Source organism: Haliotis cracherodii, unplaced genomic scaffold, assembly GCF_022045235.1.
Source record: "Haliotis cracherodii isolate W230 unplaced genomic scaffold, xgHalCrac1.p SCAF_15, whole genome shotgun sequence".
Classification (NCBI taxonomy): Eukaryota; Metazoa; Mollusca; class Gastropoda; order Lepetellida; family Haliotidae; genus Haliotis; species Haliotis cracherodii.
This window is the reverse complement of record NW_027266270.1, coordinates 10,572,242-10,588,434: the sequence shown is the minus strand read 5'-3', so window position 1 is coordinate 10,588,434 and position 16,193 is coordinate 10,572,242. Positions and strand designations below refer to the sequence as shown.

The 16,193-nt window shown below is 39.8% G+C and overlaps 2 protein-coding genes across 2 annotated transcripts in view; both read right to left on the bottom strand.

The window, feature by feature from the left end:
- Positions 1 to 646: 646 nt before the first annotated feature.
- On the bottom strand, positions 647 to 3,671 carry LOC139461790 (uncharacterized). The gene is made up of 2 exons (XM_071243259.1): positions 3,627 to 3,671; positions 647 to 2,411 (listed from the first exon to the last, which is right to left on the bottom strand). The coding sequence occupies exon 2, from the start codon at positions 2,408 to 2,410 to the stop codon at positions 1,622 to 1,624; it is 789 nt and encodes a 262-aa protein (XP_071099360.1). The 5' UTR covers position 2,411; positions 3,627 to 3,671; the 3' UTR covers positions 647 to 1,621.
- A 7,727-nt stretch (positions 3,672 to 11,398) lies between these two features.
- Positions 11,399 to 16,193, bottom strand: part of LOC139462271 (uncharacterized) — an 88,671-nt gene continuing 83,876 nt past the window's right edge. The window contains exon 17 of the mRNA XM_071243864.1: positions 11,399 to 15,759. Within this exon, the coding sequence (XP_071099965.1) occupies positions 15,205 to 15,759 (555 nt within the window). The 3' untranslated portion in view covers positions 11,399 to 15,204. The remainder of the gene's footprint in view (positions 15,760 to 16,193) is intronic.

The window sequence follows — 16,193 nt, the reverse complement described above, 5'->3', positions numbered from 1 at the left end:
TAGTTGTGGTTGTAGTAGTAGATGTAGTTGTAGCAGTAGTTGTAGCAGTAGTGGTAGTATTTATATTTGTATCGATTTATAATCGATCACTTTTCACTTTACTTGTTTTCCGTGAATTTCTGTGACGCACATTCTATGATTTTTGTGACAATGGGCCTCTCCAACCGTTGTACCTATATTTAGATATTTCTAGTTTTGACAGACGTAAGCAATGAAGGTCGCCCTCACTATATACTTACCCATGATCGGGTATTATCTTTACACTGCAGGGTATTGTGAGTGATACACGTGTCCACAATATTACACTATAAATAGAACCTATGCAATGCTGTCTGATCGTCAGGAGATCAATTTATTCTTCAAGCTATTGGAATTTGGTGATGTTACAAGCCGTCCGATAGCTGGAATATTGCCGAGTGCGGCGTTAAACAACAAACAAAGATATAATAACAAACCGAAGTGACGCAGGTTTTAGACATCCAGCGCGTATGGTGCTGACAAACCTAAAAACATAATCGGTGCGAATCTGGGATTCGAACTCACGATCATAGGTTTCTGGCATGCCTTATGGACGCGAACTTAATAATTTATCAAACGAATGAACGATGAAACTGGACATAGTTAAATCTGATTTGATTGTACAGGCAATAGCATCTTTAGCTAAGAATAAAAGAATTATTCATAAGTTTGTGGACGATTGGTTCCATGTGGGCAGGGGAAAATACAACAAAAATAATACACAATAGACTTCCGTTGACGAATTTATTCAGATAAACTATGCTGATCCGTAAAACTTTTCAGTTTGTTCTTTATAAGTAATTCGTCTGAATATAAAACTAATTTATACATTCTTAATAAAGTACTAAGTAGACTTCTCTCGACGAATTTATTCAGATAACATAAACTTATGTGTATACGTTTACACTTTAATCTTTGTGTGGCTAACCCTAAATTCGTTTAACAATATAAAACAAAATTATAATCTTGCAGCTAGCTCTATATGTTATCTGAAGGTATAGTATTCCCAATCTAACAAAATATGCACATTCAATTGCACGCTTTGAAATAATCATTGATTATTGTTCTGGAATATTTCACATATACATGAGCGTTTATAAAAACGTTTGTAATATCACAATATGCAAAATACGGGCATAGATCATCCAAGGACACTCTTCTTCTTGAAAGCCTTTTTTGCCATAGACGAACTGTCTCATGAAAGTCTCCGTTCCAATTCAATGTGGACTTCTTTGCCGAACCTTTCTATAAACGTCAGTACATAGGATAGGTTATTCCGGTTCAAATAGACACACAGACTTATCGATTTGCCATTAATCCAGTTCAAATAGACACACAGACTTATCGATTTGCCCTTAATCCAGTTCAAATAGACACACAGACTTATCGATATACCTATTAATCCGGATCAAAGAAACACACAGACTTATCAATACACCAAGTTTGTTAATAATGACGGTTGAGGGAGTCTGTAAAATTTCAGTCATGTACAGTCATGTAGCAATCAGTTCATTATGGTACATATAGATCAGTTACATGTTCACATGTTCTAATTCACAAACCAACAGTTGAACATGAACTGACAACGAATGGAAAAGTTCTTTCAATTATAATAATGATTGTAGTGGCCATCATCATCAGGTTCATCCTCAAGATCTTCCTGATACACGCGGACCTTTTGTGAAACGCCATACCGGAACTGAACCTTCCCTATGACAGGCCAAACCACCTTCTTGGATGTGATCTCCACGCAGTCTGGTAGTAGGGAACTACTATCACGTAGAATCTGGGCGATGTCGTTTTGAAAAATCAGCACCTTTTCAGAGGGTAATTCGGTGATATTCACCCTAACCGTCCCTCGGAAGGATACATTCATCTTGAAGTTGCATTTGAATTCATTTTCAAGTATTTCAAGTTCAGCAACAGTTCTCATTTCCTTTGGTGCTTTGACAGTCGTGTTGACAGCCCAGGAGAGGGACTTCTGTACCGAATATTCATCCTCGCATTCGATGGTGACCTCGTTGCCGAACCCGGCTGTAGAGCTGAGCACTTCCGGTGGGACCGGAAGCTTGATTCCTGCATTGACCCCACGTGTGAAGCCTTTCGACATTGTCGTTGTGACAGTCGCAATCGTTGACCGCTGAGTCTGGAAGTTGTGCTGTTGATATTGCGTCGTTTCATTGTCGAATGTTGAACTGAACACGATCTGAGACTGAGGAACATTTGATGCATGTTGCTTCGAGAAGTTTGGCTGGGCGGATTGGAAACGTACCTTATTCCAAACAACATCAAGCTGTGCATTGTCAATACTCACAGTATTTTTCGTCCGTGTGTACATTTTCCACGCCCATTGTTTAAGGAGTTCATCAAGATCAGTCACTGAACTGGCCATTCTGTGATGAGAAATGAACAAGCTGAATGAGACAATGAAACTAACAAATACATTCAACTGTAACAACGCATACTTCGCTTTGAGTGTTAGACCCGTAAGTATGTGCTGCGTAGGATTCGGGCACGCGTATGGGATACGACAGCTGCGGGTCACCAGTTGCGACCAGACAATTAGTTGATACCATAACATCAAAACATATTACACATAACAGTTAACAGTATGTCACTGGGTCAGATTAGTTAGCACTGGACCTAATGAGTGAGTGAGTGAGTATGGTTTTACGCTGCTTTTAGCAATATTCCAGCAATATCACGGCGGGGGACACCAGAAATGGGCTTCACACATTGTACCCATGTCGGCAATCGAACCCGGGTCTTCGGCGTGACGAGCGAACGCTTTAACCACCAGGCTACCCGACCGCCCCTGGACCTAATGATAACGATGGTGATATTTCATTTAGTAGTAGTATTAGTAGTTGGTTGGTTGGTTGGTTTGTTGTTTTACGCCGCACTCAGCAATATTCCAGCTATATGACGGTGGTCTGTAAATAATCGAGACTGGACCAGACAGTCTAGTGATTGATATCATGAGCATCGGTCTACGCAATTGGGATCGATGACAGGGTTCCACCAAGTCATGTTTCTTTCTTTCTTTGTTGTTTAACGCTGCACTCGGCACTATTCCAGCTATATGGCGGCTGTATTTATATTGACATCATGAGCATCAATCCACACAATTAGGATACGACCACATGTATGTATGTTTATTTCTTGTTTAACGCCACACTCAGCAATATTCCAGCTATATGATGGCAGTCTGCAAATAATCAAGTCTGGACCAGACAATCCAGTGATTGACATTGTGAGCATCGATCCACGTAATTGGAATATGAAGACATGCATCAACCAAGTCAGGGAGCCTGACCACCCGATACCGTTAGTCGCCTCTTACGACAAGCATGATCGTATTTTACGGCAAGCATGGGTTGCTGAAGACCTATTCTATCCCGTATCTTCATGGGTCAGTAGTAGTTGTAGTAGTAGTAGTAGTAGTAGTAGTAGTAGAAGTAGTAGTAGTAGTAGTAGTAGTAGTAGTAGTAGAAGTAGTAGCAGTAGTAGAAGTAGTAGTAGTTAATCGTAATACGTGTATTACAATACTTACTTCTCTTCAAATTAGCATCTCTAATACATTTCGGTTACTGTACAAACTAACTTACCTTATAAACTTCGCAGTCTTAAAGCTGTTGTAAAGTTAAGTTCAACGATGGCTCCGATCCTCAAGTGTTGTGAAAGAAGACTGGGTCCTTTTTATATAAACTCCTTGGTAAACGTGGCGGTGCTGGAGCCGTCAGGTGATTCCGTTATGTGTGGATATTAATAGAATTGTATGATGTATCACGGTGTTGATATTACACTATACTTGTTTTCATTGAACGCATTTCAAGTCTCCCACGTACATTCTATGATTGGCCGCTCCATCCGCTGTACCTATATGAGTCATGGGATATTCATAACAAAAATAGATCTGACGTGTATGTTTCTTTCTTATATGGCGGCTGTATATATATATATATATATATATATATATATATATATATATATATATATATATATATATATATATATATATATAAAATCGAGTCTGGACCTGACAATCCAGTGATTTACATTATGAGCGTCGATCCACGCAATCGGGATACGATGACATGCATCAACCAAGTCAGCGAGTCTGACCACTCGATCGGTTAGTCGCCTCTTACGACAAGCATGGGTTGCTGAAGACCTATACTACCCCGGATCATCACGGGTCACAGGTCAATGTCACTGCGAAGTTAAAGACATATATTGTAGAAAAAGAGCAAATCGTGAGTTTACGACCGCATCCCTGGTTCAGTAAACAGAGCATCTGCCCGGAGAGTGGAAGGTCGGTGGTTCGTTCTCCGTCCATGTCCTACCAAAAGACGTTAAGAAATGATATTTGTGTTTATCCAGCTTGGCGCTCGGCATTAATAGGACAAAATAAGGACAGGTCTGCTGAGAATCAGTATACTGTGTCTGAGTGTGGTATCTCAGTTGGTTATCAAATGAACGCACGCACACACACGCACACGCACACGCGCACGCTAACAGTCTTTCAGGTCCACAATTCGCTCCACAGGGCTGCATCTCACTGATCGCGGAATCGAATTCCGGTTGGCCCTGATTAAGTTTTTTTTCTAGATTTGTCGGCACCATACCCGTGCTCATGGGGTTTCACCAAAATGGTAAAATCTGAGACCTGCATCAGTTTTGGCTTTCCTCTCATGTCAGACTGACAAGTGATACGGGTGGAACTAGTTCAACACTTTTGTGAAATCCACGGGCACGAGCGTAGTGCTCATAAGCCAAAGCCACTAATGTGAGCCAACGATCATAGGATCAATAGGCTTCACACATAGTATCCAGGTGTGGAATCGAACCCAGGGGTCTTGGGTGTGACGAGAGAACGCTTTTATCGCATATTTCCAGTTCAAGTCCCTAGTTGTGACTAGTGTTGAACTGAGGCATTGTATCTGCTTAATTAGTGAAAACATGAAATGTTAGATAGTTGAACATTTAGATAATCAAACATGTATACAACCAAATCAGATTTAGCAGAAAATTAAATTGTGTTTTAACAACTGGAATCTAAACCTTGCAAGGATGCAATTGTGCTCAGCCAATGATAACTGACCAGAAAAATTCAGTTTCCATCCTTGCCTAACTAGGCTGGAATTCCGGAGTTATATTTTGTCTTCACTAACGAGTATATGCATACTCTAATTAATATCGGGTAATGAACTAGACATCCGGTTCGTAAACAACACAGACTTCAACGTTCAGATTTCGGTCGACTGCAGGATTTTCAAAGCATGTGTACCGCCAACTGGGCGTCGACAGATATTTTGCCAATCTTTTCGTGTTTTTAATTAAGGTGCTCAAGTGATTTGATGCACTTCGCGTCACCACTTAAGAAAGTGACCATCCATCAGATCGTCTTGACTGGGCCCCGTAAGTGATATGAGAGATGAAATCTGATTGGTGAGTAGGAGGGACATGGAAGGGACGTAACTCCTGGCGCTACGGTCGAGCCTGGAAATTCCACCCTAGTTCGGCAAGGGATGAAACCGAACTTTTCAGCCCTTGCCTCGGGAATTCAAAATACACAAATACTGCTACAACTAAATTCAGGTTCACGTTGCCTTAAAAGCTATTGTTCTGTAATGATAAATACTCGGTTGCCTGTAGGAACGTAACCACTACAGGCAACATGACCGTGGAGAGGAATCTTGGCTCCACTTGTGTTGGATAAAACGTAAGGTTGCAGCCTTTCCTAAACCAAACCGGTACTGACAGCTTTACATAGTATGGGAGATGTTAAGTCAGATCTGATCCGTGAAGACCCGGGTTAGAATAAGTCTTTAGCAACCAATGCTTGTCATAAGAGGCGACTAACGGATCAGGTTGTCAGGCTCCCTGACTTGGTTGATGCATACATGTCGTCGTATCCTAATTGCGTGGATCGATGCTCATGATGTAAACCACTGGATTGTCTGGACCAGACTCGATTATTTTCACACAGTCGCCATATAGCTGGAATATTGCCGAGTACGGCGTTAAACAACAAAGAAAGAAACATACACGTCAGATCTATTTTTGTTATGAATATCCCATGACACATCTTTATAAATAGCTATCGATCTTAACTTGACATACAGGACAGTCTCTGAATAAGCTGCATGCACCAGTATGTGTTATTATAGAGAGCCCTGGCACAACACTCTGTGTGTCAGCTTGATGTGAGAGGAAAGTATGACCTGATGCAGGTGTCAGATGTTTACCACACTGGTGAAAAACACCAAGACAGGTATGGTGCTGACAAAACTAGACAAACCTAGAAACGCGAACAGTGTTTCAAACCCACAATCAGAAGATTATGATGTTCCCAACGGACGCAACTCTGCAAAGCGAATTGCCTCTTCGACAACTTGGCCACACATAACCCCTATTTCTTCAGAAAGGTCAACTAAATCTTACCTGTTGGGGAGGCATACTTTTTATCACAGTCACAACAAAATACTATAGGATGAAACATTAAGAGATTCCATCTGTGTTAGAATAGGTCTTCAGCAACCCATGTTTGCCGTAAAAGGGACTATGCTTGTGGTAAGAGGCGACTAACGGTATTGGGGAGTCAGGCTCGCTGACTTGGTTGATGAATGTCATCATATGATGTGAATGTGAATTCATGCTCATGATGTCAATCACTGGATTGTCTGGTCCAGACTTGATTGTTTACAGACCGCCATCATATAGCTGTAATATTGCTGAGTGCAGCATTAAATAACAAACCAACAAAAACAGATTCCATCAGTCCGACCACGCATCTGTGTGTCCAGGAGTGTTTCTGTGCATCCTGACATTGTTCCAAGAGCAGAAATGGAAAAGTGCTACATTTATGTAACTCAGTGCACACTATCAACGTAAACTGTAGTTGCGCTTTTCTAATATTGTTTCACATATATTTGTATCTTTTCTGTTTCCACGGATACAAATTTGGACTTGTCTCTGAAAATGAATAATGGCTGTCGTTTCAGAGCAGAAACAAACAAAAACTTCTAGGGCTACATTTCATTCCTTTTTCAATGAAACTACTTGTCCTACTGATACTTTGAGTTTCAAAACCATTATGTAATGTAACAGTACTGTCAAATGAGATCCGTGAAGATTCCGGGGTAGAATTGGTCTTCAGCAACCCATACTTGCCGTAAAAGGCGACTAACAGGATCGGGTGGTCAGGCACGCCGACTTGGTTGATACATGTCATTGATCCCATTTGTGTGGATCGATGCTCATGATGTCAATCACTGGATTGTCTGGTCCAGACTCGATTATTTACATACCGCCGCCATATAGCTGGAATATTGCCGAGTGCAGCATTAACAACAAACAAACAAACTGTCAAATGAAAAGTCGGGGTCATGTATTTAGACAATAGAAGGAAACATCTGCCAACCCACTCACTCTGAAGAAAGACAAACATTAAGGTTAATTATTAGTATTTTATTATCAGTTACATTACAAAATATATTGTATATTACAGTGTAGTGTGTAACAAAGTCTATGTACATACATTTCAGCTCTATATCTGTACAAGTTCCGCTGATGTAACAAATACCGATCACCATGATGTTATGCAATAACAAAGTGTGATATACACAGTACATATGAAACTGTTCCCCATGGATATATTGGATATATATAATGTGTGACAACCTTTAAACAAGACGTAAATCTCAATAATACTCATATAGAAACTGAGTGCATGAGGTCAATGTCCTGGCATGGAGAGACCAAGGATGAGACAGGACAAGGACCCTTTTTGCCCAATGGAAGTGTCCAATTTTGAAATTGTGAGTGAGTGATTGAGTATGGTTTAACGCCGCTTTTAGCAATATTCCAACAAAATCACGTCGGGGGAAACCGGAAAATGGGCTTCACACATTGTACCCATTTGGGGAATCGAACCCGGGTCTTCGGCGTGATAAGCCAGTGCTTTAACCACTAGGCTACCCCACCGCCCCTTGAAATTGTGAAAAACTTTGTAATTTTGGTATGAAAATGATCAGACATGGTCAAAAAGTTGACGAGTGAACTCTTTTCTTTTTTACACGTGCAAGTTTTCAAGGACTTCCCTCATGGTCAGATACAGAAATATGGCTAAAATGAGTGAAAAGGGCTCAGCGTTTAAACTTCAAAGGAAGTATGAGCCAGTCTGTGACCCAAGATGAAATATTTTACGATATGTTTGTAATGTTTTTGTGTACAAGTCTACAAAAATCAGCTTGGAACAAAGACCTTCTCAATTATTAGAAAAACCCTTCACGAAGCCTCTAAATCAGCCTTTTTGACAGATTCAAGCCTTACCTATGAATTCAGTTTTGTTATAATTCCCAACACACAACTGTTGACATGAACAAAGTCCAGTTCACAGTCCTGTATCATCTGATGTTAGTGGTGGGACGATGTACCGATGCATCGGAGGATCACAATTTTTTACTTCTTGATACAAGTATCAATCACAGTCGCACACTAAATAAAAAATATTGATTCTTACCTTCAGTGTTTGCTTAAAAAACTGTTACATTAAACACTAATTAGTAGTGAAAATAAGTATTTTCATCCATGATGTCAGCTGTAAATCGTTAGTGTGCCAGGTATTTGGCCATGATCTCTTTGAAAAAAATGGCTTAGCCACAGATAAGAGCACATGCATGTATAATGATACATATCGTATCACACTGCTGGTGCATCGTCCCAGCCCTTTCCAGTAGGTTTGGCTCAATTCTTAAATTACGCAGACCCTGAGGGACAAAAAGAGTCCTTATCTGACCTTGTTCTCTGGCTACTTTAGCCCATCTAAAATGAAATTAATTCCATGTTTCCACAGAACATCACCAGTCACATTATCAAGCTTAAACAATAAAATACTATGATACATAAACGATAACAATTTGCAGTTATTACTCACGACTTTGCATATTTTAAGTACCATATTTCACTTCTCAAGATTTTGATATATGTCTTGAAAACTGGACGGGGTTGGACAGACAAATTTAACAAATTTAATAATACAATTCATTAACATCAATTATATAAAAGAGTTACCATAAAAAAAACCATTTCATTGTGTCTGATGATACTATCACAGTCAACACTGTCGATCTAGGCCTACATTTCGAAGTCTTATCAGGCAGACAAATGATCTTCATTTTGGTTTAAGAAATAAATGTTTTCTCTACCTTGAGAATGTTACACATGATGTTTAATGGTCATCGGCCGTGATGCAGACCATGTAAGATATATCAGTATCAAGTTCCATAATAAAACTACTACCTCTTGAGGTAAAAATGAAACCAGTTTGCCCATACTGTTAGTTCCTGGTTGTCTGTTTACATCAGAACATCATTTATGTGATGTCACTGTGTGAGGCAAAGTCAAAATATTATGACTTTAAAATTCTTATTAGAAGCCGGATTCAACCAATCAGAGATCATGTTTCTTTAACATACAAGCGGATCTGCATCATGAGTGGAGTGCACTGTTAATATAATACCTAAATCACTATTCAAACTTTGTTTTAAATACATGTGGACAATGGCTTGTGAAGAGTTTACTTCCCTGGTCGGTGACTACAACGAAATAGCAGAGATTTATGTAGGATGTTTATCCGCCTGCCCCTGGCAGGCAAACTGGGAAAAAGCATTACTGGGTAGTTTGTTCAAAAATTTATTTTTTTTAAAAGTTCATATTTTCTTAAATTCAAAGGTATTTTGAAATTGCATTAAGTGCAATAACATAAAACAAATCATTAAAACCTGTTCCAATTTATTGGTCTTGTTATAAGTGAATACAGGTTCTAAAGCCTTAAAATTAGTTATATATTTTAATACACTGTAATATGACTGAGAAATGTTAGATACAGATTGGGAATTTGTATTGACATTTGTTGCAGACATGGCGCCGACTATCGGCCTCTGAGCAGGTCCAGATAAATCTCTGAATAGGTCGGCTTATAAATGAAGTAAAACTAGAAACAAAAAGAGATTTAAGCCTGTACTTTTCCCCACCTAAATCCGGCAGTTTGAAGAAAAGACATGTTTTCTCATCCGCCTTGTATAGCTCTTAAACTAATAAACACATCACAACATTCATCAAGCAATAAAACTTCCTTTCCTCAATGTCCTAAGCACCATGAAAACCATATTGAGTCACATGAAACAAGCCCTGGGTATGGGATCTGAGAGCTGATATGGGTTCAGCTACAACTATGGCATTACATCATCTTAAAGCAGGACTAGGATCAACCTTAATGGGCAGACCTAGCAGGTTTGACTCAAGTCATCGAAGCAACAGTTCTATGATGAATATGAATCTGATTATTAATTATAAGTACTCCTTACACTGAGAAAAATAGACATGGAGCACAGCCAAAGACTCTGATACAATGAGCCTTCGTCACTGGGTTATATTCACCTTTTTCCCTGAACACCTGGTGTCATCACCATCTGATCAGAATTGTACAACAGACTGTCATTTTAGCAGATATTTCTTATTATGGAAAAGGTGTTGTTGCTTTTATAGCGGTACAGCCATATCCCGATAATGTTGTTAAACCTTACGTGTCAATGCTGTTTGAACTGTCTATACATCAAGAATTACAAAGTGGGCTTGAGTGAAAAGTGAAAAGTGATGTTTATGCGAGACTTCCATTATATTCGCTGATCTGCTATCCTTGGAACTGGAGTATTTGGCTGTGCCCTAAGACAGTCAGGAGACTTGTGACAGGACAGTATCGGGATAATAAAGGAAAGTTGTGAGACCAATACGACAACTTGCAGCTGTATCTTCATTTCCCGACTCCGTCACTCATCCTGTATACACGTGTATATTAGGAATGTACCAGCATTCCAGAATAACATTCAATATTCCTTGCATCAAGGAATACCAGCGGCCAGATATTCATCATTTGTAGTATTCAGCACCCTCATGAATATCTCCATTTTATCATCATAAATACCCTGGACCCATTCGCCAACATAGCTATGTCAAAGTGAGTGAGTGAGTATGGTTTTTACGCCGCTTTTAGCAATATTCCAGCAATATCACGGCAGGGGACACCAGAAATGGGCTTCACACATTGTACCCATGTCGGGAATCGAACCCGGGTCTTCGGCGTGACAAGCGAAGGCTTTAACCACTAGGCTACACGAAGACCTATCTCCATCCGCGACAACTAACGTAGAACAGAATTTCCCTCGTTCATGCTTTTCAAATGAACAACCAATAAAAATTCCTTATCAAAATTCGAGTTTGGCATAAATCTAATTTAAAATTGGGGACTTGTGAGAGCAAGTCCTCGATATATTTCATCAACTCAGGTGAATTTTACAAAAGACCTTTTTGCTGGAAAATTGTTTTCATGAGTAGAAGTCATACCACATGGCATTCCCAGTTGTATTTTAACCAGCATGCAACAAGGCGGGTTCAATGCTGGAGATATCGCCACTTGTTGCAATCATGAAAGAATTGTATAATTTGATTGGTTGACTATTTTTAGCTGCACTTCAATAGGACTCACAACAGAGCTATGGACGCAAATGGGTACAAGGTATGTATGATAACAGTATGGAGATATCATACCCTGGACTATCGAGGATGAGCAATCAGTGACTTTGAAAATAAGCTCCATTATTAAATAAAAGTACATGGTAAGCATGGCAAACACAGTAAGTCAATAAATATACATCAGATATGTGATACATCTCATCTTCTGACTAGTGAAGGCCAAAGCATGGCCACATGTGATACAATGCAACTAGACAATCATGAAAGACATGGTGGTGTTCCTGTCATATAAGGCCAAAAATGTGTTCCCTAGTCAAGCCTATTTTGGAGTCCAACCCCAAAATGTTTTTCTTGTTTTTCATCACCCTCTCAGCATTATAGATCTGTGTTTCATGTCAATAACATACATTTGTTGCCGTAGGTAAACCAGTCATTATCATCACATGAAAGTAAGGTTCTGGTAGCTCATGACAAATATGGCTACATGATATATAAGATATTTAAGGGTGAAAATATTGATATGGAGATTTCTCGGGTTAACACAGAACAGGATGTTATCGTACTTGACCTAGAGAATCATGAAAACAAGACAGGCATTTGAGCAGGTCTTCATCTTCTTAATCAGGTTAACTTATCAGTGGGTCGTAACTGAGCATTTAAATAAATGGTTCTCAGGAATGGACATTTCAAATATTTATGAGTGAAGTTGGTCCCATTTTAGTGTTTTATGCAGAAATAAATCATGGCCTGAAGGTACACTTGATGACACACCAGTTCCTTAATGCGAAATTTGTGTATTTTCTAAGACATGAAATCACAGGATATAACTCATCTAGTGTCCTTCTAAACAACACAAAACAAACACAGAGCATGAAGCCATGGCTGTAGGCTGCTACTAGCACTATCATGTCAGATCTCATCAGATCGCTGCTGTCTACTGCCACTTGCACAATGAAGTGTCAGATCTCTGCTGTCTACTGCCTCTAGCACAATACAGTGTCAGATCTCTGCTGTCTACTGCCTCTAGCACAATACAGTGTCACATCTCTGCTGTCTACTGCCTCTAGCACAATACAGTGTCAGATCTCTGCTGTCTACTGTCTCTAGCACAATACAGTGTCAGATCTCTGCTGTCTACTGTCTCTAGCTGAATACAGTGTCAGATCTCTGCTGTCTACTGCCTCTAGCACAATACAGTCTCAGATCTCTGCTGTATACACCTCTGGGAAGACCTCGCATGTCTGACACAGACACATCAGGTGAAGCTCACCCTACACGGTCCCTTCATCCCCTGCTGGAGACTGGAAACATGTGCTGCTACAAAGTGTGGACTTGAAGACCCATGCCTTAAAACCAGACCTGGGATTGCAAACCCTGATTTTCAACATTAAAATGCCACACAATCACAGCATACAAGTTGAAATAGTCCCGGTATTGTACAGTTTCTTCCATGTCTGCAACACATGGAGTTGAAGGTAGGAGTTATCTCCCCTGGTTGGTACTTAAGTCAATTATATTGCTTGTCCGACAAAACCCAATCCTTTATTGAGGATTTGGGTATCTAACATCATCTACACTGTCAGATCCAGGTACTGGGGGTGCAATGGATGTGGTGGATGCACCCCCTTTTTTCCCACACATCGACCTAAATCAGACCCTATGATGTTTCTTGTTCACTTTGTGAATTGGTTTTCTACAAAGTCCTGGATCTGCCTCTAGGACCTAAGAACTAATTTTCTTGCATAGTTTCCTAAAAACATTAATACAAGAGTTCAAAATTAAGAGAATCCTTGGTTGTTGAGTGTTGCTCTTACAGTAATTAACTCCCCATAAATTTTAACATTGGGGTTAAAGAAATGGCCTAGGACATCCATGCTTAATTTCAGCACTAAATAAATATCAGGTGTGTGCAACAAAGTACGTTCAGCTGGTTGTATGATAAGAACATTATGAAAATTAAGTAATCTTATTATTCTGACATTGTGGTTACTCAAGCACAAATGAAAGGTTATTCTTGTATACCTGCACACATCTAACAAAATGGCCTAACAATGGCACATTGAAACAAATTATTTTCTGGAATGTTCAAGTGACCATCCATCCATCTTAATGAGATTCATTCAAAGTGTATTTATTGTCAAAATAAATATGTATTCTCAGTTGAACAGTATTTGTCCATTGCAAGAATAATTTAAATACCTTACTGTATTTATTCCGATGGAATAAAATATGTTAACACTAAACATATAACAGTACAAAACTTGGGTTGGTAAACAAAAACAGGTGACAGTTTGTGGTCTGCCTTCCAAAGGGACCTAACTGTCTGAGACCTGCAATTTGCTGGGTTACATTCCTTAGGCATGCCAGAATTCTATGATGATGGGTTTGAATCTGCAAGTCGTCAAGCTTATGTTTCTTGGTTTGTCAGCTCCACAGCCATGCTTGTAGCAGAGCTCCAGATAAGCTTTTGGTGTTGTGGGTATTTTACCCATGCATTTTAAAATCATTGGGTATCAGTAATTCTAGGTGCGTATTCAAATTTCTGTTACCCACTAGTTTTTACACATGTGGGTATTTAAGTTAAATATTTAAAAACACTATTCATCTAGTCCCTGCAAACTGGTGTCGTGTGGGTTCGAGAGCTTTATAGGACTCAAAAATACCACCATACTTCCACAAGAAAGTGTGATGGCAAATGATCATGATGAGTTTGGCAAGGTTGACGGAATGCCGACTTATAATTTCAATATAAGTTGCTCATTTGCTAATCAAATACGCGGGGTTACTTCACAATATTTTGGTGATACGCACAAGTTTTATTTTTGTAGCGTATCTGTAATGTTCGTTGCGTATTTGATACGCTTGGATTATATTTTACTGCATATTTCTGCATTTCTGATGCGTATTTCACGCAGATACACAGCTTATCTGGAGCTCTGTTGTAGGTTTCACCAAAGTAGCAAACATCTGGAGCTGCATCACGTTGACGGTTGCTCCCAAAACAAGATGTAAACTGTTACACATTTACAACGTCAACAGTCGCTATGTATCCATTCCCTTAGTTGTTTCCAGCAGTATACAGGCCTTCTTTCGTTGTTTCTTTTGAAGACAGGACACACATACCTTACTCAATACAGAGTTGTAATATTTTTCAAATAACAGATTAATTGGCACAGAATTCATTCATGTCATGTTTGCTGAAAAGAAATCCCACAGCATCAGGTAACAGTTCTCAAAATGCTGAGTCATCATAAAACAAAACATCATCACTGTGATGACAAGGACGCATAAGTACGAAAATAAATCAAATCTGATCCATCTGAGAAAATTAAATTAAACAGTCATGGTAGAATTGATAAAAGATCCAAGTTTCTGCATGTTCAAAAGGACAAGGATTCTTTTATGAATAAAAATGAACAACGAATTGTTCAATTTGTAAATACTTGGTAAGATCCACCATTAAAATATCAGTCATAAACATAACAATCTTTAAAAGCACTCCCCGTCTTAAACAAGGGGAATGATCTCAACAACCGTGATCATAAATCTGATCAGACTGATTCCACAACCACAATGATGAATACCTATGAATCCGACTATCAGTGTCTATCCAGAACTAGATTCACATGAAATCATTACATGCTACTACTATGCCAGTGCATTTCCATGTGAATCTGTATTTCCAGGTTCTCCAATTCTAGTGGACAAATGCTCCAGCTCTTCACGGAGCGACCGGATGAAAGGCCGGGGAGAGGCTCCAGGCTCCAGACTGGACACAATATCCACTTCATCTTGACCGGCCCAGGTCTTCGTAGGAGGCTTATGTGGGCCTCCGTTGAGACTTCCATGGAGACCTCCGTTGACACCTCCGTTTTCCTTCACAGAGTCCTGTGTGTGAGATTTACTCCCGAAAGAATGCAATGGTATGTCCTCATAGCCTGTCATTCCAGGGTAGCTGGTGTCCCCATTGGGCAGGCCAGGCTTGCCCATCCCCGTCCCGATGCCGTTAACCGTTTGATGTTTGGGCTGGGAGGGTTTTGAGTTTGTGGAACCCTGGGGGTCAATGTCTAAGTCTTTAGTTCTGATCACAATAGGCTTGGCTGGTTCCGTGGCATAGTAGCTGTCACGCATGCTGGTCGGGTACGACTCGCTGAAGGTGGTTGTCTGAAGACGCTCCTGTGTGGGGGTCTTGTCCATCACAGTCTGCAACAAGAGATGACAAATAGTGAGCGGGGCCTTTTGGTATTTCATAAACTACAGTCTATCTTAAAATGAATACGAATTACCTCCCTTTGCACTTCGGTTACATGGTGTAGTGTGAGTGGGTGAGTATGGTTTTTACCCCGCTTTTATCAATATTCCAGCGGGGACGCCAGAAATGGGCTTCACACATTGTACCTATGTCAGTTATCAAAACCTGGATGTTCGGTGTGACGAGCTAACATTTCAACCACTAGGCTACCCGAGTGTCCCCATGGTGTACAGTTCAGCTTGCACAATTCTGTACACTCTGCCATTGACCCAAATAATACACAATATTTAATCAGAGAAGGCTTTTTTCGTTTTTGTTTTGGGTTTGTAGTGGCCAGAGACAATATACAATGCATTTCATCAATTGTTATTCAAAAACTTACTTT

Coding starts and splice junctions, on each gene's coding strand:
- LOC139461790 (XM_071243259.1), bottom strand. CDS start 2,410: ATGGCCAGTTCAGTGACTGATCTTGATGAACTCCTTAAACAATGGGCG.